Raw genomic sequence first — 23,728 nt, 5'->3', positions numbered from 1 at the left:
GACGGCCGTACGACTATTGACGGCCGCGGGGTGGTTCTAAATCTCTGAGGTGCCGTCAATTGATGGCAGCCCCTTTGCTCGTTTCCCGAGCGTGCAGCGGGGAACTGCTGTGCTGGCCGTGTCCCTTGGACACAGCCAGTCACAGATCGCCGTGAACGGCCAATAGGAGCGGCCGTTTCCTAGGCGATCTGTGCGGCCAATGAGAGATGATCTCATATGTTTACATATGAGATCATCTCTCATTCCCGGCTCTCGCAGACAGCGGTGCTGTCAGGGGAGAGAGGAGACGGATCTGTGTCTCTCGTACATAGAGACACAGATCGGTCACCCCCCCCAGTCACCCCCCTTCCCCCCACAGTTAGAACACTAATATTAGGGTACACATTTAACCCCTTCCTCACCCCCTAGTGTTAACCCCTTCCCTGCCAGTCACATTTATACAGTAATTAGTGCATATTTATAGCACTGATTGCAGTATAAATGTGAATGGCGCCAAAAATGTGTCAAAAGTGTCCGATGTGTCCGCTATAACGTCGCAGTCGCAATAAAAATCGCAGATCGCCGCCATTACTAGTAAAAAAAAAAATAATAAAAAAATAATAATTCTGTCCCTTATTTTGTAGGCGCTCTAACTTTTGCGCAAACCAGTCGCTTATTGCGATTTTTTTTTTTTACTAAAAATATGTAGAATACGTATCGGCCTAGACTGAGGATAAAAAATTTTTTTTTTTTTAAAAATTGAGCCATTTATTACAGCAACAAGTAAAAATTTTAAATTTTTTTTTCAAAATTGTCGCTCTATTTTTGTTTATAGCGCAAAAAATAAAATTCGCAAAGGTGATCAAATACCACCAAAAGAAAGCTCTATTTGTGGGGAAAAAAGGACGTCAATTTTGTTTGGGAGCCACGTCGCACGACCGCGCAATTGTCAGTTAAAGCGACGCAGTGCCGAATCGCAAAAAGTCCTCTGGGCAGGAAGGGGGTTTAAGTGCCCAGTAAGGAAGTGGTTAAATTAAAAACTTTTTACACTATGAGGAGGTGTTTCTCCTTTTTTCCTCTTTTCCTCTGATTGGAAATTTTTGGAGCATTCCCTCTACACCATCCCATTGGAGATTCCTGCGGCCATTCTTACCAGCTCAAACATTGGACTTCACCTGGAACATCTCGATTAGGAGTTACATCCACGTTGGTTTCCAAGGAGGGCGTTCGGCCCAGACAAGCCTTTGAGACCCACCCACCGTATGGGTGAGTCGTGGGTCAACAGGATCTGGTAAGCGTATTTAATCTATTTTATATGCCAAGGAGTATCTGCCTGAAGATGTGATGTTTCTGACAGAGGGGATAATATATATCTGTTTGCATCCATGAGATTCTAAGGACCACCTGTACACGCACATGGGACTATATATTTTTTATTTTTATTTATATATCTGTGTTCATTACGGATTTATATATATTTTTTATTTTTATTTATATATCTGTGTTCATTACGGATCTATTTTGGTTTATCATATTGTTTGGATTACATTTATTCACCATTCATATATTTGCGTGAGCATTATATGGTCTTTGCACTTCATTTTGTAACACTGGGGAATGGATGGAGATCTATTTCCTCCACGCGATTGCACTATATTAAGACCCACCTTTCCAGGTGGATCTTTTTGACTTTTTTGTTTTTGGCACTGCATTTTTTCTTTAACATTTTGTACTTTTGATCCACTGGTATGCAGGCCGCCTAAATATCACAGTCACTTTGTTCCACTAGTTTATACCTATCACAGTTTAGCGCAATATATTTGCTACATAAAAAATCTACTGCCGTCATCTTATGTGTCTCACAAAACAACGGATATAAAAAAGTGCATAGAAGAATGAAGACGTAAAAGGCAGGCATCTAACGTTTTATGTAATTTCATAGCCGACCATCAGTATCCAATGCAGGCTTTTCCTTCAGGTTAGTATTTCTTTTCTTCAGGCCTAAGCAACAAAGTACATAAATAAAAATTCATTCATTCATTAATTAATGGAAATTTATTATAAAATGGTATTATAAATACATGAAAGAAAAGTAATGGTGAGCGACATTAATCCTTGAAACCAATCACAACTTTAATAAATGTGGCCATAACATTGTCACGTATGACGAAACGCGCAGGGAAAAAGTTACATACTGACGTCATCTCGTTTTTGCAATCCCGGGAGTACAGGTGTTTGTTTTTCTGGCGGCGAGAAAATTTACTGTTTAGCGCTATTATTCTCAACTTGATGTAGTTGATAAAGTGCGATTTAAATATTTTAATTCAATTTAATAAATGATATAAAAAGATTTTATGCTTTTGGAGCACGTTGTTTTTCCATGTCCCTATACACAATCTAACGAGAGGATGTTTGGCGGAGGACTATTATAAGATTCCTGATGATCTATGATTGGATGTTTTTTTTGCCCGAGCCCTTATGACCTGTCTAGAGATAGAAGGTCATATATAGTGGGTAAGCATGCAATCTCTCTACTGATGGTGGTGGTTTACACAAGGATGCCATTCTCCAATCTCCATTTGGTGACGGATATTTACTAATCCAGTGAGCACTTAAAGTGGATGGAAACCCCAATCATGAAATCTGACCTTTCCTCCAATCAGCTGTCTCCCAGTGTAAGCCAAGAATCCACTCCTACTGCTGAATGAGGAAGTGAAAATTCTAACCCGATGTAAGAATTCTAAAGAATATAGCAAGCTGAAGACAGCAGATATACAAGTAAAACTTACGTAAGGAGATTTATTTCATCTCTGTGTATCATCTGTGTCTGTTCATTTAACTGGGTATATGTGAGGGTTTACATCCACTGTAAAATGCGATTTTCTTCATTCACAAGGACTTTCTATGGATTTATGTTTCTTTTTTATTTAGATATATGCACTCAGGGCCATCTTTAATGTTGATTGGACCCTGGGCAATTTTTTTCTTGGGCCCCCCCCCCCCCCATGCAATTTTGCTCTCCAACTGCTCTGAGACATACAATAAATATCAGCTAGACTTAAATCAGTTTACTGTATCAGATCAGGCAGTGATTGCGATTGGTTGCCAGAGGTTACAGCATATCATTACCACTTACTGACTGGTTGCTAGAGGTTACAGCACATGATTTCTTCTTGTCGATTGGTTGCAAGAGGTTACTGTACAGTAATACTGCTCACATCTCTTCACTGCAGAGGGACATGATATACATATGAATGCCGCTTTTATTTACATAGGAATGCTGCTGGCCTCAGCTATTTACATATGAATGACGGTTATTTACATGTAAACACAGGGGCCCAGATTCAAGAAGCAATTTCGCCCGTGTAACCATAAGTTACACGGCGCAATTGCTTACTTGCTCCGGTGTAACGAGTGCTCCTGATTCAGGAACCTCGTTACACCGAAAGCAGCCTAAAATCTGCGCGGCATAAGGCACTTATGCCTCGCAGATTTTAGGCTGCATTCTTGTGCTTGCCGCTAGGGGGCGCTCCCATTGTGATCAGCGTGTAGTATACTACCACTGATTCACAAGCTTGCGCGGGCCCCGCGCAAGCCAGGTACGGAGTTTCTGTACGGCAACTTTAGCGCAAGGTTGCCCCTTCTAATAGTAGGGGCAGCCAATGCTAAAGTATAGCCGGCCTTCCCGCGCCATGAAATTAGAATTTCACGGCGTTTGCGTAAGTGATTCGTGAATGGCGCTGGACGCCATTCACATTCACTTTGAAGCAAATGACGTCCTTGCGACGTCATTTGCCGCAATGCACGTCGGGAAAGTTTCCCGTCGAAGAATGCGCTGTACGCTCGGCGCGGGAGCGCGCCTAATTTAAATGATTCCCGCCCCCGGCGGGATCATTTAACTTGCGCGCGCTTACGCCGGGCAAATTTGCCGGCGCGCCCTCGCAGTTCACGGAGCTACTGCTCCGTGAATCGAGGGCAGCGCAAAATATTTGCGGGTGCGCAGGGCAAAATCGTTGCCCTGCTCCCCCGCAAATATAGCGCAAGCTATGCTGAATCTGGGCCAGGGTCTGCAGGTCATCTGTACAAAATAGGGCAGAACTGGGCATCATTAATAGCAACACTTCAAACTGAGATATTGGGACACAGCACAGGACTAAAACTTCAAGGGAATTTACACTGGGATAGTTGGCAAGTATGAGGCAGCTGCTTTGGGCCCCACAACAATGACAGGGCCCAGGGCAGCTGCCCCTTTTGCTCTGTCTTAAAGACGGCCCTGTATACACTATGGGCCAGATCCACAAAAACCTGACGTAACTTAAAAAATCCAATTTAAGTTACACTGGCTTAAAGTTTCTACCTAAGTGCCTGATCCACAAAGCACTTATCTAGAAATTTCAGGCTGTGTAACTAAAATTCCGCCGGCGCAAGGCGTTCCTATTCAAATGGGGCGAGTCCCATTTAAATGAGGCGCGCTCCCGCGGCGGCCGTACTGCGCATGCGCGTCGGCCGTACTGCGCATGCGCAAAGTTACGTTACGCCGAGTTTTGAGGATCGCGACGGCTTAAAGTTGCGTCGGGGAAAAAAAAAATGACAGCGGCATGCATTCCTGAGGGAGAACTCCATGCCAATTTTCAAAGAAAAAACCGGCATGGGTTCCCCCCCCAGGAGCATACCAGGTCCTTAGGTCTGGCATGGGTTGTAAGGAGACCCCCCCACGCCGAAAAATTGACGTAGGGGGTCCCCCTACAATCCATACCAGACCCGTATCCAAAGCACGGTACCCGGCCGGCCAGGAAGGGAGTGGGGACGAGCGAGCGCCCCCCCCCCCCTCCTGAGCCGTGCCAGGCCGCGTGCCCTCAACATGGGGGGGTTGGGTGCTCTGGGGCAGGGGGGCGCACTGCGGGCCCCCCCACCCCAGAGCACCCTGTCCCCATGTTGATGAGGACAGGACCTCTTCCCGACAACCCTTGCCATTGGTTGTCGGGGTCTGCGGGCGGAGGCTTATCGGAATCTGGGAGTCCCCTTTAATAAGGGGGCCCCCAGATACCGGCCCCCCACCCTAAGTGAATGGATATGGGGTACATCGTACCCCTATCCATTCACCTGGAGGCAAAAAGTAAAAGTTAATAAACACACAACACAAGGCTTTTTAAAATAGTTTATTATTCTGCTCCGGACGCCCCCCCTGTCTTCGTTATTAGCTCAATTACCAGGGGGGGCTTCTTCTTCCGCTCTCCGGGGGTCTTCTTCCACTCTCCGGGGGTCTTCCGCTCTCCGGGGGGGCTTCTCCGGACTCCGGGGGGGCTTCTCCGGACTCCGGGGGGCTTCTTCCATCTTCTCCCCTCTTCCGCTCTTGACTCGGCGAACCCCGGTTCTTCTGCAGCTCTCCGGTGCCTTCTTCTTCAGCGCTGGCTGCCTGCTATGTTTGTGTGTTAGCTCGATTTCAAACAGGCAGCCGGCGCGGTCTTCTGTGGCGTCAGGGTCTTCTCTTCCTTTCTTCCGATGTTGCCTCGTCGCCTGTTGTCGCTGTAATGATGGAAGCGCGCCTTGCATCCCATTTATATAGGCATCACCGTCCCATCATGCTCCGGCAGGTACCCACGTGGTGGGTGCCTACCCACGTGCACCCACCACGTGGGTACCTACCGGAGCATGATGGGACGGTGATGCCTATATAAATGTGATGCAAGGCGCGCTTCCATCATTACAGCGACAACAGGCGACGAGGCAACATCGGAAGAAAGGAAGAGAAGACCCTGACGCCACAGAAGACCGCGCCGGCTGCCTGTTTGAAATCGAGCTAACACACAAACATAGCAGGCAGCCAGCGCTGAAGAAGAAGGCACCGGAGAGCTGCAGAAGAACCGGGGTTCGCCGAGTCAAGAGCGGAAGAGGGGAGAAGATGGAAGAAGCCCCCCGGAGTCCGGAGAAGCCCCCCCGGAGAGCGGAGAAGACCCCCGGAGAGCGGAGAAGACCCCCGGAGAGCGGAGAAGACCCCCGGAGAGCGGAAGAAGAAGCCCCCCTGGTAATTGAGCTAATAACGAAGACAGGGGGGGCATCCGGAGCAGAATAATAAAATATTTTAAAAAGCCTTGTGTTGTGTGTTTACTACATTTTACTTTTTGCCTCCAGGTGAATGGATAGGGGTACGATGTACCCCATATCCATTCACTTAGGGTGGGGGGCCGGTATCTGGGGGCCCCCTTATTAAAGGGGACTCCCAGATTCCGATAAGCCTCCGCCCGCAGACCCCGACAACCAATGGCAAGGGTTGTCGGGAAGAGGTCCTGTCCTCATCAACATGGGGACAGGGTGCTCTGGGGTGGGGGGGCCCGCAGTGCGCCCCCCTGCCCCAGAGCACCCAACCCCCCCATGTTGAGGGCACGCGGCCTGGCACGGCTCAGGAGGGGGGGGGCGCTCGCTCGTCCCCACTCCCTTCCTGGCCGGCCGGGTAGCGTGCTTTGGATACGGGTCTGGTATGGATTGTAGGGGGACCCCCTACGTCAATTTTTCGGCGTAGGGGGGGTCCCCTTACAACCCATACCAGACCTAAGGGCCTGGTATGCTCCTGGGGGGGAACCCATGCCGGTTTTGTTTTTTACAAATTGACGTGGAGTTCTCCCTCGGGAAAGCATACCAAATGCCGTCGCTGCAATGGGCCTTTACAAGGTGTGACTAACTTTACACTTTGTAAAACGAGCCCTAATTTTACACTTGCAAAATAACACTTACGGCGCAAAAAAGAAGCTAGAAAGCTTTGTGGATCGCCTTAAGTGCTAATTTGCATACTAGCAACGGCATTTCGACTCGAAATGCCCCCAGCGGCGGATGCGGTACTGCATCCTAAAATTAGGCAGTGTAAATCAATTACACATGCCGGATCTTCTGTGTAACTTTGGAAAAAGCCTTTTGAGGATCGTTTCCAAAGTTACACACAGACTGAACAGCACTTAAGTCGGAGTATCTCTTTTGAGGATCTGGCCCTATATTACCAAAAATATTGGGGTGCCTGCCTTTACACACACATGAACTTTAATGGCATCCCAGTCTTAGTGAGTAGGGTTCAATATTAAGTTTTCCCAAACTTTGCAGCTATAACAGCTTCAACTCTTCTGGGAAGGCCGTCCATAAGGTTTAGGAGTGTGTCTATGGGAATGTTTCACCATTCTTCCCGAAGCGCAGTCTCTAATTCATCCCAAAGATGTTCTATCGGGTGGAGGTCAGGACTCTGTGCAGGCCAGTTAAGTTCCTCCACCCCAAACTTGCTCATCCATGTCTTTATGGACCTTGCTTTGTGCACTGGTCTAACTCATGGTCAGCTCCACCCATTTTCATAAGGCGTCCCCTCTTTTGCTGCCTAAACTATGAAGGGGCCCAGCGTGGCTCTGAAACGTTGCTGCGTATCTACCATGTGACCACGAAACAAAGCTTTGGACCCCATTTGATTATCCAAATTTTCCAGCCCATAGTCATTACAGCATCCAGCATCACTGAACAGCCGGTTTTCTTGAATGTGCGCATGGGGAACATTGTATTTAGACAAGACTTGGTAATAGCTCAGACAAAGACATCTACTATAGTGCCATCGGGGACTGTGATATGATAGTACAGTACTTACCAGTACTTACGACATAGAATGAATATCACAATTTTCAAAATAATGGAGATCAGAGGGGAGGCAACCAGGACCCAAACCATATCAGTGGAATTTACCCCATCTGGAGAACAAATAAGAAATATTACTGAATAAGGAATCTTGATGATGACCTTTATATATTTTTATTTCTAATGTTCAACCAGTCACATCAGTAAACCAGAGGAACTTACACACTAATGACCCCCCCCCCCTCCCCCCCCAGTCACACACTATTAATATTATACATTTATATAGCTCTGACATATACTGTAGTGCTGTACAGAGAAAACTGAGCCGGTCACATCAGTCTCTGTAACAGAGGAGCTTACACTTTAATATCAACTGTGACAGTAGGCAGGTTAAATTCCCTGGTTGCATCCAAGATGCTATATATATATATATATATATATATATATATATATATATATATATATATCTCCTAGGTTCAGGCTTTATGCCAGTTTGTACCTCTAGGGGGAGTGCTGGGAGTCCTGCTGGGAGGACTTGATGGGCCCAGCTGTATCAGGTGGGCTCGTTAGGTCCTCTACAAAAACTCCCAGCATGCAGAGAGATGTGCTCCAACCTGGAACCAGATCTGTGTGATTAGTCTGGGGAGTGATCTTTGTTCGGTGAGACAAAGCCTGTGTGGCTACTATTACCAAAACTCGAACCAGCAGGGAGTTAGGGACTGGGGCAGCACTAGGCTGTACCCATGCGTTAGTTAGGGAGACCGAGGTGTTTAGTAAGCGGTCAAGTGACCAGGATTTATTTTTGTATTTCTTTTGTTTCTGTCACATTTGTTTTGTATATAGTTCAAATAAAATCTGCACCTTTTTGTTTTCCTCCTACCATCGTCTGCTGTGCCTAATTGTTTTTTGTGCGCTGAACCCGTCCAGGGGGTCACACACACCCGCTGCCGGGCTAACCCCCTCACACAACATAGTTACACAGTATTATTATTATACATTTCTATAGCTCTGACATATACCGCAATGTTGTACAGAAAACACTGAGCCAGTCACATCAGTCTCTGTAGCAGAGGAGATTCTCTACCAGTTGGTGCCATTTTGCAGGGTGCTGTTGGCTCATTCTGCTTTGGTCTCAGCTGAGAGAAGCAGCAACCCTGGGAAATCTTATGCAGGCTTTTCCCAGGCAAGCATGGACCATATTGGGGAAGACAAAGGTGGAGGCTCTCCAGAGGCACTGAGGCCTACACCATGTGCTCATGCTGTAGTGGATCCTGGGTCTGTCCCCATGCAAGGGGAGTCCTTACTATCCTTCCAGGATAGAGTGGTGAACAGACTTTGCCGCATTACTAAGAAGGAACAGAAGCTTGCTGTCCTGAAAGATCTCAGGAAAAATAAATCCCTGCACAGTAAGTCAGGAAGCAGTAAGAGGGAAGTCTCCAAGGTGAAGCCTCTGGAGGAAGCATTGAAAAAGCAGGAGAAGTTGGTCGCCTCTCTGAAGCAAAGCAGCGGTGTGTTTAGAGAAAAACATGAGAATGAGGAGAGATTCCAACAGATGGAGAGTGCCTGTGTCAGTACCAGCCAGAGGATGAATACCACAATAATGGCGACAGTATTGATGGGAGATAAGGAAGTGCCTTCACATGGTGGCCCCAGTACTACCCTGTCTCAGGATCTGTCGTGTCTACGTGAGTATCTGCCCCCCCTCCTTCCCCAGCAGCCTGGGTCATCTCGGGAGGAGGTTGAGGAAAATGGCGGATTGCTGCAGGCCATTATGGAAATGGAATCTTCCTTGAGTGGCATCGACTTGTCAGATGAGGAGGAGGATGTTGTCTCTCAGACTGTAAGGGAGAAAGTTGTGGAAAATTTTTCATTTGTTAAGTCTGATCAAGATGGTGGCAGTGCTACTTTCAGTTCAGGAAAATGCTGGTAAAGGAGTGCTTGGGATAAGATTAACGTTTTCTACCCTGGTCAACCTAAGCTGTGCCATAAATGTGGAGCCAAGGGACATTTCTCCTCTTCCTGTCCAGAACAGACGTGCTCTTTGTTTCACGAACTGGGGCATCTGGCATGGGACTGTAACATCATTAAATGTAACATATGTGATAAGGTTGGTCACCCTTATAGCCGGTGCCCTGAGGCTTTGCACAATAAGCCTGAGTTAGTGGAGAAATTCTTCCATCTAGATAGAGAAGAGTCTGGGTTGGCGGAGGTTGTACCACAGGGTCCTAGTGTCTCTGTGCCGTCAGAATCTGTGTCTGTGGTGTCAGTGTCCCCCCAGTCTGTGGTCTCCCAGTCAGTGTCAGAAAGTGTATTTGTCAAGTCCTTGTCTGGACCTATTGTTTCTCCTAGTGTAGTGAAGGCAGTTGAGGGTGCTGGACCAGCGTGTATGGTTGAGCCAATACCTCCTCCTCGGCGTGGCAGAAGTGCGGTTGGAGGTCAGCAGACACCGAGGGCTGGAGTAGGTGATGGTGGGGGGGAGGTGGGAAGGGGAAGGGAATGAGAGTGGCTGGTGCAGAATGCAAGGTGAATGATATGAAAGTCAGGGTAAAAGATGTAGAAGTTGGGGTGAATGATGTAAGGGAGGGGTGAATGATGTAAGGGAGGGGTCAATGGGGGGGTTTTGGCTGAGGATGTCCTGGGGGGCCGTAGCCTCTGATGTCGGGATTGTCTAATGAGGATATGGAATGGTTGGAAGCTAAAAGGAAAAAGGGTAAGGAGGCAGAGAAAGAGGAAGGATGTCAAAGCTCCAGAACCTAGGAGGGTGGAGGTGGCAAATGCTTTTGAGGTGTTTTCTGAGGTGGAGGGTGGAAGTTCTTCTGGTGATGAGTCAGTGATTTCTATGGTGGAGGAATCACAAGGGACACTGAAGCGTATAGGGTTTCCAGGTAGGGAGGGGGGTAAGCAGGCTAAGAAACGTATACCTCAATCATCCTGATGGCGGTTCCCACTCCACTGAAGGTGGCGAATGTCGCCAGCGTAAAATCAGTAAGTGCTCGTAGCATGGCCTTATTTTTGCTCAGCAGGTTTGATGCTGATATTTTCTTTTTGCAAGAGACCCGGTTGTCTAGTTTGGCTGATATTCATCTGGTAAAGGAGTGGAGGCGCCCCCCTCTGGTCTCTTGCAGCCGAGCCTTACACTGGAGTTGCGGTATTTTTTTTCCAGCATGGTAACCTGTCGGTGGATTATTTAGGTAGAAATGGGGATATGCATGGTCTTAGATGTCTCCATTGGGGGGGGGGGGGGGGGTTGCAGGACCTGCGCCTGATCAACATCAATGGGCCCCAGACAAAGTGGGACAGGAAATGCCTCTTCATGAAGATCAAGCCTTTTCTTTTTACAGCCCGGCAAGTTGTTTTCGGTGGCGATTTCAACACTGACACTAGGACTAAGGGCAAGAAAGGTACTGGAGCCAGCCTGGACTGTGGCGGCTTTTTATTTTTAACAAAATAGCTAGAGGGTCATGTCTGGTTGATGTGCAAATTCATTGCTGCCCAGTCTACACAGGATTCACTTTTCAGCGAGGTAGTAGTCAGAGTTGAATAGATAGGTTTATTTTAAAGGGGAACTCTGCCTTCTCAGCACCAGTGTGTCAGGCGGTGGAGTTTTCCGATCACTGTATGCCGTCTGTGACTCTGAATAGCCCCGATACACCACCTAGGGTGAAGGGTACCTGGAAGCTAAATTCAGCACTCCTGGACAATGTGTATATATTTTATTTTGTGTATATATGTAAATAAAAAATTACACTCTTATTCTCTTACTTTCCCTATAGATATTTGTGAACAAACTGTAAAGCCTCGTACACACGATCAGTCCATCCGATGATAAAGGTCTGAAGGACCGTTGTCATCGGTTAACCGATGAAGCTGACTGATGGTCCCTCGTGCGTACACACCATCAGTTAAAAAACTGATGGTGTCAGAACGCAGTGACGTAAAACACAACGACGTGCTAAAAAAAAAACGAAGTTCAATGCTTCCAAGCATGCGTCGACTTGATTCTGAGCATGCGCGGGTTTTTAACCGATGCTTTTGCATACTAACGATCGGTTTTGACCTATCGGTTAGGCGTCCATAGGTTAAATTTTAAAGCAAGTTCTCATTTTTTTGACTGAAGGTTAAATAACCTATGGGGCCTACACACGATCGGTTTGGACTGATGAAAACAGTCCTTCAGACCGTTGTCCTCTGGCGATCCTATCGTGTGTACGAGGCCTAAGGCTAGTTTGGTAAGAAGCAAAACAAACACATTTTTAGTTTAGCACCTAAATTTTCATTTAGATTTGCAGCTTGGCCATTGACTGGTAAAGGGGAAATCTTCCAATGGGGACACTAGTTCTGGTGACCTGGGGGGCACCTATGGATTCCCTTAATTTGCAGCGATTTTCTCTCACTTCCTGTTTGGCTTTGGGACAGGAAGTGAAGGGAATTCTTCCGACCGGGACACAGATGGCAAAAAAAGTGATAACCCTACTTTACTCTATATAAAATAAAAAAATAAAAAATTAATGAAACTGCTCTTGCAGCCCTTGTGGAAAGTTATACTTAGACAAGGAGAAATGAATACTTACATTGAGAGAAATACAAGCAATATATAAATGCCAGAAATAGCAGAAATGCCAGGGACTGCGCCACCTCCAGAACATAACAGAATGACTGATCTCTCGGATTCAATTTTCCTTTATTACCTGGAAAGCAAAATGTTTAAGTCATGAGAGAGAAGAAAGAGAGAGAGAGAAGATGCACATGCTGCAATATGTAAAGCATTCAACTTGGTCGTGAGTGCTGGTTACTGCCCTAAAGTATAGAACCAAGCCTTTATAACACCTATCAGGGGGCGTGGTCTCGGCATGGAAGCGCAAAGACTCGTCTTCTCTGAGCTCATGGCCTGGGGCCCTATTGCAGCTTTATCCCACATTTTATTCTCCCGCAGTAACACTTTGTGACAGGAAAGCCAGGGCGCAGTGGTACGGGTCTGACTGTCACCATGGAACGGTTCCTGATCCAGGTACAGCCTGCCCCAGACCCAGACAAGATGGCGCCGACACTCACCACGAGGACAGTGTGCAGCCTGCCCGCCTCTGATGCAGTGAGAGAGAGGACTGGCAATGATATGCCGCCATTCTCTCCACCCAGCGACCTCTCTCCCTGCCTGCCTCGCTCACTCTCCCTCACTTCCATTTGCAGCCCAGGGGAGGAAGTCTGCTGCTCCCCGCTGGACACAGTGAATAGACACAGGGCTTCCTTGTGCTCTCAGACCTCCAAGCACCAGGATAACTCAGCAGGTAACCCATTGGTCAGATCAGTGTCTACGGCTGCCACATTGAGTACTGCACACACCACACTGCCCTCACAGAAGTCCCCTCCTGCTCTTTTCTCTGATCAGACAATATGGGCTCTTCTGCAGAAACTGCCCACCAGAGAGGAATTTTACTTGGTGGCCTCCCGCATGGAGGTGGCACTCCAGGGAGAGTTAACAGGGCTAAAACAGGATGTGGCTGAGGTAACCGCTCGAGTCTCCTCACTGCAAACTGATACTACCACCCTCCATCAATCTGTTTCAAGTTTGCAAGTGGTGCTGGGGGATGTGTCAGATCATATATCTCAATTGCTTCTGCTCTTAGATGATTTGGAAAATCGTGATCGCAGGAGTAATATCAGAATTTGTGGCCTCCCAGAAGCCACACCACAGACAGGCCTTAAAACAACTGTGACCGCCATATTCAACCAGTACCTGGAGCCCCCCCCCCAGAGACTAACATTGTCATCGACAGGGTCCACGGAACCTTGGGACACAGGAACTCCTCCAAGAATAGACCCAGAGACGTTCTCTGCTGCCTGCATAATTACTCTATAAAGGAAGAGAGCCTTCAAGGGGCCCATAGACTTTGAGAGAGCCTAGGTTCTTCTTTTGCCTGACGTCTCCCGGAGGACTCTACAGATGCGTAGATGCATGAAACCCCTGCTGGAGAAGTTCGGTGAGTTCAGTTGATCGTGTGTAAGGGGAGCCGCTCATTTACCCTATGACATGCCTCGGATCTACCAACTTTCTGCAGTTCTCTGCCTCCAGTGCCTTTCCCCAATTGGCTGGTGTTCACCTTACCAACGAGCAATGTCACCACAACATCAGCTGGCAGGCCTCAGCAGGCCTGGAGATATCGCCGGTCCCAGCGAAGAAGACCACAAGCTCCGCAAGATAACAAACCCTAATTTTCTTCATAGCCCAAGTTCTTGATGTCATACAACTCTCTTGATGTCTTTTATGCAAGCTGTCATCCTACCCCTGCTAAGTTAACTTGCGAATAACCCAGTCCTTGGACTTGCTTAAAGATGTTCTATATCTGCCCTATCCTGGCCCACCATCTACAGGTGATCTTTGCATGGGTCCCATAGTGACTGGTTCATGTAACCGAGTCGTTCCCCTGGTTGTGAGAGGGGGATGTTGTCGTTTTTTTTTTACCCTGCTGTTGAATCCAGACTCTTGTCCTTGGGAACCCCAGGGTTAACCCTTATAATCACAATAATGGTTTTGGTTATTCATCTCAGAGTTTACGTTTTGATTTTGAATTGTTTGGTAGATGTGGTTTGTTTTGCCTCTGGGGGGCCGCCCTGATCTTTAGCCCTGATTTGTCTGAGTGCCGGCTACGCTGACCTCATTGAGTTGTCCTGGGCTGATACTAGCTCCAGGGGTCGGGGGGACTGGGTGGGCCCTTTAGAGGTAGACATGGGCTGGAGCGCCTTCCAGGGTTTCCCTGGGGGGTTCTCCAGCCCCTCCTAAACATGCAGGCTATCTAGATTCGGCCTTTTTTCAGCCGAATATTAGGAAATAGCTGTTGCAATGCTTTATCTCTGGGGGCCACTGGTAATTTTTACAGATGGAGGAGGGGTTCCCGTGGAGTTTTTACACTTACATACCCTCACAAATATACATTTTTTTTGTCTTTATGGGCTCTCATGGAAACCTCTGTGTGTGGCTCCTCAGTTGTCCTCTTCTCCTGCCCCCTAACGGGTATCAATTCACTGTTTATTATATCTGAAGGTGTAAGGTTCTGGCTTTTTGTCCGGTCATGTGTGCTTTGCTGCATCTGGTCCCGCTGCAGACCTGGTCTGGCTTATACTAACCCCTCTGTAAGTAGATGTTTTTTAAAACTCGGACTGCGGGGGGCACCTTAACTATGAGGCCTTTTGGCTAGTGCAGCGGGGTGCGCACTCCCTGACTTAAGCCACCCTTGGGTGGCTCTAGATACAGTTGCCATAAAAAGTATGTGAACCCTTTTGAAATGATATGGATTTCTGCACAAATTGGTCATAAAATGTGATCTAATCTTCATCTAAGTCACAACAATAGACAATCGCAGTCTGCTTAAACTAATAACACACAAAGAATTAAATGTTACCATGTTTTTTTGAACACACCATGTAAACATTCACAGTGCAGGTGGAAAAAGTATGTGAACCCCTAGACTAATGCCATCTCAAAGAGCAAATTGGAGTGAGGTGTCAGCCAACTGGAGTCCAATCAATTAGATGAGATTGGAGGTGTTGGTTACAGCTGCCCTGCCCTATAACAAAACACACACCAGTTCTGGGTTTGCTTTTCACAAGAAGCATTGCCTGATGTGAATGATGCCTCGCACAAAAGAGCTCTCAGAAGACCTATGATTGGGAATTGTTGACTTGCATAAAGCTGGAAAGGGTTATAAAAGTATCTGCAAAAGCCTTGCTGTTCATCAGTCCACAGTAAGACAAATTGGCCCGGATTCACATACATCGGCGCATATTTATGCCGCCGTAGGGTATCTTTTTTACACTACGCCGACGCAGCGCAGAGAGGCAAGCATGGAATTCAGCAAGCCAATGCTCCCAACGTTGCACCAGCGTGGCGTATATTTCGTAGGGGTAAGCCGGCGTAGGTGGAAGTGGGTGTGACCCCATGCAAATGATGGTCCAAGCGTGGTGCAATGATTTATGCCCGTTGTATCATGAACAGTGCATGCGCCGTGATGGCGACGTATGATCTGCACCCCTATGCGCATGCTCACAACTACGCTGGCGCAACTTCCTTAGATACGCCGGCCCACCGGCTTATGCCAAGCTCATAAATACGCCCAGCCATACGTCCGGTGCAAAAGTGCACCAGCTTTCTTCTCTTCCCCCTGGAGCAGAGTACTTTTGCGCGGAGCCATGGCTGATGTTGAGACTGAGAGGGACAGGAGGAAAAAAAATTCTCACCAGATGAGAGGGCTGTCCTCATCTCTGCCATAGAGAAATTTGATGTTTTCCTCCATGGCGCACAGAGTGCCCGGACCAGCAGGGCCAGGAAACAACAGATCTTGGAGAAGATCACCCTGGATGTTAATGCCCTTGGTCATGAATCCCGGACAACTAAGGACATTAGCAAGAAAATTAATGACTTGCGTCGGCTTGTCCGGGATAAAGTGACCGCCATCAGAAGGCACAGGGGACGGACCACCATCTGCTGTGAAGTTGACACCGGAGGAGGAGGTTATCGCCAGGTGTCTGGAGCGGGAGCAAGTGGAGGGCCTGGAGGGCTTTGACTCCACTGATCCGGACTTGAGGACACTTAAGTGTTTTTTATCCCCCATCCGGTGTGTAGCATGTGAGGGGGTGGAAGGGAATATGTGACAAGTGTGTGGGTCCACTAACATGTGAATGCTTTGTGTCATCTACAGATGTGCTGGAGGGAGCTGGGCTATCTGCTGCCCCTGGACGACCTATGCCATCCCCGGAACATCTGCCTCAGCCTGACCCCCTGGGAAGCCATAAGACAGGAGGAGACGGTTGCTATTGATGAATGCCTCTATTTTGAGGAGGCTTCCACCTTCCCTGGACCCTCACAGACCTTCACCCCATCCAGGGGATCCCCCTCCCGGGCTACCCCATCCAGGGGAACCCCCTCCCGGGCTACCCCATCCAGGGGAACCCCCTCCCGGGCTACCCCGTCCGGACAGGCACAGGCCTCTCCATCCCCCTTTACGTATGACCAGGGTTGTACCCGGAGCCCTCCAGGAAGGGCTGCAGAGGGAGCAGGCCCGGCAGACCCGCCATATGGGTGCTTTAGCCGGTGACCTGCGCCATGTAGCAGACAGTCTGGCCTCCTCAGCCAAGACCCAGGCTGAATGCATAGTGGCTGTGCAGGGCACCACAGCCACTATGCGGCAGTGCCTCACAAAGCAGGCTGAGCAGAGCACCTCAATATCTGACAGCCTGCTTGATGTGAGCGCAAACTGCGCTGCTATTGTTACCTGTTTGGGTGACCAAGGCCAGACCCTGGAGGCCATGCGGGACCACATGGTAGCAGGGGGTCCCTCACCATCTGGTGACCAGGGCTCCAATGTTAAGGCCAGCCTGGAGGGTCATACCCGGGCAATTGGGGAGCTTCAGGCCACAGCAGCAGGCCTCGTGGCGGAGGTGAGGAGCCTGGGGGAGGCTATCCAGGCCAATACTGCTGCCATCGAGTCTGAGGGAAGGCAGACCAGGCGCCACCAGCGGCAGACCACCACCCGCCAGCTGAGGATGCAGGCGGAGACCAACTCAGTCCTCAACCGCGTCGCCCTTGCATTGGAGGGCAGGCAGCCAGCATCTGACAGACCAGAGGATGACCCTCCTGATTGCCTTCTGCCGCAGGTGCTCATGGGTGGGTTTGATGATGTGGTGGGACATGCGTGTGAGGATTGCGGGAACAACCTGGTGCATGCATCTGCTCATGGTGGATTGTGACATCCCAGACACGACTCCACTTGTACGTTGAAACGATGCACTGGCGAGGAAATGAAGTGTTGCCAGTACCTTGACCAGTGGCTGCACTGCATGTGAGCGTTGTGTCTGGCTGGTGATGCCATCATGCAGGGCTGTGGCTAATTTCAGGATGGCATCAGGGCTGAATCTGAAGATGCGATACACCTCCGATTCCCCCATGCCAAAGACGTTCATGCCCGTTCGGTATATCCTCTCCCGTGCCCTCCTACGTGCCTGTGGACACAGTAGTAGTGCTATGACCATGGCTGCCCCTGGCATGTTGGCATACAGATGTGTTGTCCTGCAAGTGTGGTTCCTCAACTCGTCTGTAACGGTGCTGCTGCAGCTGCTCTCCAGCTGACCTGTGCACGTCTGTTGCTGAGTTACACCTGCTTTATGAGGAATAACTTTGCGCTGGGCGTACAACTTACGCGCACATCGCGTAGCCTGCGTCGGGCGCATGTACGTTCGTCAATCGCCGTATCTCCCTCATTTGCATATTTGAATAGGAAATCAATGGGAGCGCCACCTACGCCTAGCGTAAATATGCGCCCACGATATGCCGGCATAGGCAAGTTACGTCGGTCAGATGAAGCCTATTTTCAGGCGTATCTTGGTTTCAGAGTACGACGGCGCATATGTGCACTTATGCGACGTATCTCGAGATACTTCGGCGTAAGTGCTTTGTGAATCCGGGCCATTGTCTATAAATGGAGAAAGTTCAGCACTGCTGCTACTCTCCCTAGGAGTGGCCGTCCTGTAAAGATGACTGCAAGAGCACAGCGCAGACTGCTCAATGAGGTGAAGAAGAATCCTAGAGTGTCAGCTAAAGACTTACAAAAGTCTCTGGCATATGCCAACATCCCTGTTAGAAAATCTACGATACGTAAAAACACTAAACAAGAATGCATTTCATTAGAGGATACCACAGAGGGAGCCACTACTGCCAAAAAAAAACATTGCTGCACATTTACAGTTTTCACAAGAGCACCTGGATGTTCCACAGCAGTACTCGCAAAATATTTTGTGGAAAGATGAAACCAAAGTTGATTTGTTTGGAAGAAACACACAACACTATGTGTGTAGAAAAAGAGGCACAGCACACCAACATCAAAACCTCATCCCAACTGTGAAGTATGGTGCTGGGGCATCATGGTTTGGGGCTGCTTTGCTGTGTCAGGGCCTGGACAGATTGCTATCATTGAAGGAAAAATGAATTCCCAAGTTTATTAAGACATTTTGCAGGAGAACTTAAGGCCATCTGAAGCTCAACAGAAGATGGGTGTTGCAACAGGACAACGACCCAAAGCATAGAAGTAAATCAACAACAGAATGTCTTAAACAGAAGAAAATACGCCTAATGGAGTGGCCCAGTCAGAGTCCAAACCTCAACCTGATTGAGATTCTGTGGCATGACCTCAAGAAAGCGATTCACACCAGACATCCCAAAAATATTGCTGAACTGAAACAGTTCTGTAAAGAGGAATGGTCAAGAATTACTCCTGACCGTTGTGCACGTCTGATCTGCAACTACAGGAAACGTTTGGTTGAAGTTATTGCTGCCAAAGGAGGTTCAACCAGTTATTAAATCCAAGGGTTCACATAATTTTTCCACACGCACTGTGAATGTTTACATGGTGTGTTCAATAAAAACATGGTAACGTTTAATTCTTTGTGTGTTATTAGTTTAAGCAGACTGTGATTGTCTATTGTGACTTAGATGAAGATCAGGTCACATTTTATGACCAATTTGTGCAGAAATCCATATTGTTCCAAAAGGGTTCACATACTTTTTATTGCAACTGTAGTTTCTGCAGTGAATGCATGGCTTTCTGAAGGTTGCCCCTATTGGGCTTTATGTCTCATTCAGCTGCATGATCATAACTTGAGATGTTAAATGTTGCCGTACAAAGCTTAGACTTGCTGAGATGAAAGTGGAAGTTTCGGCTCACTCTCGAGGTGCTTAGGCTCTCAGGGTCCAAGCAGTCTCTCTATTTTAGGAGCCTCAGCTCTGCCTGATGTCAGTGATCACAAATTTCTATCCTTAGCAGCTTCATGTCTTCTCTGCCTATATTCTTTTATTGTTTTTTCTTTTTTTATCAATGAGAAAGACACCTATTAGTGTTGCCCCTTTGTGGGTCAACCCCTAACATTGGGCTGAATGCCTTACCTCTTCCCCCACTAGACATTTGCTGCCCATCCTGGCAGTAGCCCCCAACTTAGAGCATTAGTTCTTGACCCCCTCATCCACACTTTTCTTCTCTTCACCCCTCTAGTTTCCTTGCCCATTTTCTTACTGTATCTCCTCCACTCTTTACCTCTTTTTTCCAAAGTTTTCCTTCCCCCTGCTCGCTCCCCCTCCCTTTTTTTTGTCCTTTTTACCACCCCCTCCCCCACCCCTTTTACCATGCCTTTTCGCTCCCCTTTTCCCACCCTATCTACCATTTTCAGCCCTGGCAAAGGGTCGACAGCCGGAACTCACTTCTTTGCAAAGAAACTGAAAATTCTGTCCTGGAACATGAAGGGCCTAAATGCTCCTGAAAAACAATCCAGTTGCCTTACTGATCTATGGAGACAACACTCTCAGGTGGTGTTCCTACAGGAAACACTTCAGAGCAGATACAATGACGAACCTGTACAGTAAACATTTCCTAACAGCCTATAATAGGCATGTCACCCTCATCTAAATCCAAGGGAACAAGTACTCTCCTGGCAAAAACCCTACCTTGGACCTCCATTCTGACCATGAGGGTAGATATCTCTTTTTAAAAAGGTAAAATACAGTCACAGACATTCACTCTGGTGAACATATATCTACCAAATTCAGACCAGCTTTCAGTGCTTGAAAGGTGTCTATCCTCCTTGGCTTCTTTTGCCGAAAGGAACACTTATGATAGGGGGAGACTTTAATTTCACAGTTGATCCGCATAAAGATTCTATCCCAGAGATCCAGAATCCGACTGAAGGAACAGTTTCATCCTCACCAACTGGTTGACATTTGGCGTATGCTTCACCCACAGGAAAGGAACTGTACATTTTTGTCATTGGTACACAGATCGAATCCCAATGGTTTCTAGGGCACATATTGGCCATATTGCTCTCCGATCTCACTAGAATTAGCCCCAACACCTCACATTCAGATCCACTAATTGGGGGCTAAATGAATCTCTCCTACAAAACCCTGAAGTTAATGCAGATATTCTGCGGGAACTGGACCTCTTTTTTGCGACGAATAAAGATTCAGTCTCCAACCCTCTTTCCTTATGGGCCACACACAAATGCTACATTAGAGGAGTTTTCATTAAACATGGTGACAGAATCAAGATAGATAGAGCAAAAACGCTGTCTGGGCTGCTATCCAAACTACATGACTGTGAAAAGCATCATAAGAGACATTCAGACCCACTCACGGAAGCAGAGCTAGTGCGACTACGGGAGCAGATTAGAGATCACTCGTTATTTCAAGCTAAAACAATTCTGAAAGCATGTCTAATTTTTTACGAATTTGGTGACAAGTGCAGCAGGTCATTGGCCAATGCTATAAGAGTCCAAAGTAATTTGTCTTACATCCCTGCTTTGTCCACCAAAATCCATACATCTCTAGAAATGGCAGAGACATTCAGAGATTTCTATGCTTCACTTTACAATCTGCACCCCTCTTCTTCGGGCCCCTGACAGGTTGGAAGGTATAGATGCCTACCTTAGAAACGCGAATCTGTCCTTGCTTAATGAGGAAGAAATAGAACTGCTTTCTCAACCTATTAATACAGACGAACTCTTGAGTGCATTAGCTGGATCCCCAGGGGGGAATGCTCCTGGCCCTGATGGCTTTATAGTCTCATATTACAAAACCTTTTACGAACAACTAGCAACTAATTTTGTTGCCACCTTTAACACAATATTAGATGACCATGCCATGAATGAATGAATGAATGAATGAATGAATGAAAAACTTATATAGCGCGGCACATGCAAACTGAATTGCCACCTGACCTCCTGAAAGCATATATCTCGGTAATCTCCAAGCCAGGGAAAGACCCGCTCCTTTGTGCCAGTTATAGGTCCATCTCATTGCTTAATTGCGACCTCAAGAGAGACTGGGTACAGTTCTACAGCTTATCAATCCCCTTGACCAAGTCGGGTTCATCCGTAATAGAATGGCCTGTGATAGAATGGCCTGTGATAATATAAACGCTTTTTTAGCATCTGTTGATAAGAGGATAAATGGATTATTAAGATGCCTGGACATCAATGGTCCTCCATTGATGTCCAGGCATCTTAATAATCCATTTATCCTCTTATTAACAGATGCTGAAAAAGCGTTCAACAGGGTAAACTGGACCTTTCTACTGGCCACATTGGAATGCCAGCCCCTCTCCTATCTTGGATTTCTGCGCTTTACTCGACCCCTACTGCTATTGCAACATATTAGTCTCTAGTCCTATGATGACAGGATTGAGCCTAATTCATACCATAACAAAATTGCTGCTTACGCAGATGATCTACAATTTTATATAGCAGACCCTTTTGTCTCCCTACCGGTTCTCTTATCCGAATTACGCGTTTATGGTGACTTGTCAGACTTTGAAGTCAACCTACAAAAGTCGGAAGCCCACAATTACTCTCACACCTTACTCGCTTCAGTAGTAACTTCCCATTCCGTTGGGCCTCGCAGTCCATTCAATACCTGGGGACCAAGATCTCTTCACCTCATTTTCCAATACAACTTCCAACCTTTACTGAACATTTTTTCCACCAACCTGTACAAAACGAAAACTTTGGCTGTTTCGTGGTTTGGTAGATGCAAGGTTTTAAAGATGAAAGTCATGCCGCACCTTCTATATCTTTTACAAGCTTTGCCAGTTAAGATTCCACAGCATTTCTTTTGTATGCTTCGGACAATCTTTATTAACTATGTATGGCAAGGTAAATCCTCCCATCCTAAGAGCTCCCTTTTGCAGTGACCAAAGCTTAAACATTAGTGAACTAGTGAACATTAGTGAATTAGTGAACTAAAGGAAAACATTTTTTTTGCTGAAATGACTGTTTACAGGGTATATAGACATAAAAGTTAACCGATTCCTTTTAAAAATGATTAAAAATAGATTAAATTCAATCATATAATGTGCCTGTAGTTTCATTTTCGTTTTTAAACTGGTTTCATGTTTATGTGAAGTAAAGAGACCCACAGAACAAAAACAAACAAATCCAGGGCAGTGTTTTGTTTTTAAAATGAATCTGGTTCTGAGGAGTTTTAGACACACAGCCTGGACCACAGTGAAAAGCTGCCATGAGATTTTTCATAAGGAGCCAAACAAGCAGGAAGTGTGGAGAACACAGCAGAATTACAGCAACTTCAAAGCAAAAACGAGCAATGAGGACATGAAACCAGTACTGCAGTAAGGTAAAGGAAGCTATTTAGCTAAACATTTTTTTTCCTTTAGTGATCCTTTAACCACTTCTCTACTTTGGGTGTTTTTCAGATTTGGTGTTTACAAGACTAAAACAGTTTTTTTTGCTAGAAAATTACTTAAAACCCACAAACATTATATATTTATTTTTTTCTAATACCCTAGAGAATAAAATGGCGATCATTGCAATACTTTTTGTCACACCATATTTGCGCAGCGGTCCTACAAGCGCACTTTTTTTTGGAAAAAAATCACTTTTTTGAATAAAAAAATAAGACAGCAATAAATTTGGCCCAATTTTTTAATATATTGTGAAAGATAATGTTACGCCGAGTAAAATGATACCCAACATGTCACGCTTACAAATTGCGCCCGCTCGTGGCATGGCGTCAAACTTTTACCCTTAAAAATCTCGATAGGCGATGTTTAAAAAATTCTATAGGTTGCATGTTTTGAGTTACAGAGTAGGTCTAGGGCTAGAATTATTGCTCTCGCTCTAACGATCGCGGCGATACCTCACTTGTGTTGTTTGAACTCCGTTTTCATATGCGGGCGCTACTCGCGTATGCATTCGCTTCTGCGCACGAGCTCGTCAGGACGGGGCGCTTTAAACATTTTTTTTTCTTATTTATTTTTATTTATTTTATTATTTTTTACACTGGAAAAAAAAAATGATCACTTTTATTCCTATTCTAAGGAATGTAAACATCCCTTGTAATAGAAAAAAGCATGACGGGTCCTCTTAAATATGAGATCTGGGGTCAGATCTCATATTTAGACTAAAATGCAAAAAAAATAAAAAATAAAAAAAAAAACATTGAAACTGTCATTTTTTCAAATGACAAAAAAAAAAAATGTTTCTTTTAGGCCCGGTACACACGAGCAAACATGTACGATGAAAGCGGTCCGTCGGACCGTTTTCACCGTACATGCCTGCCAGAGGGCTTCTGTACGATGGTTGTACTAACCATCGT

General features: G+C 46.7%; 1 protein-coding gene across 1 annotated transcript in view; it reads right to left on the bottom strand.

Moving 5' to 3' along the window:
* Nucleotides 1–994: 994 nt before the first annotated feature.
* The window catches only part of LOC120924585, a 72,088-nt gene continuing 49,354 nt past the window's right edge, over nucleotides 995–23,728 (bottom strand). The window contains exons 7-9 of the mRNA XM_040335571.1: nucleotides 12,156–12,272; nucleotides 7,598–7,697; nucleotides 995–1,980 (exon numbers count right to left, since the gene is read on the bottom strand). Coding sequence (XP_040191505.1) covers nucleotides 1,959–1,980; nucleotides 7,598–7,697; nucleotides 12,156–12,272 — 239 coding nt within the window. The 3' untranslated portion in view covers nucleotides 995–1,958. The remainder of the gene's footprint in view (nucleotides 1,981–7,597; nucleotides 7,698–12,155; nucleotides 12,273–23,728) is intronic.

This window comes from Rana temporaria, chromosome 1 (assembly GCF_905171775.1).
Source record: "Rana temporaria chromosome 1, aRanTem1.1, whole genome shotgun sequence".
NCBI classification, from domain to species: Eukaryota; Metazoa; Chordata; class Amphibia; order Anura; family Ranidae; genus Rana; species Rana temporaria.
Note: the sequence above shows the minus strand (reverse complement) of the source record. Positions and strands in the feature narration are given on the sequence as shown.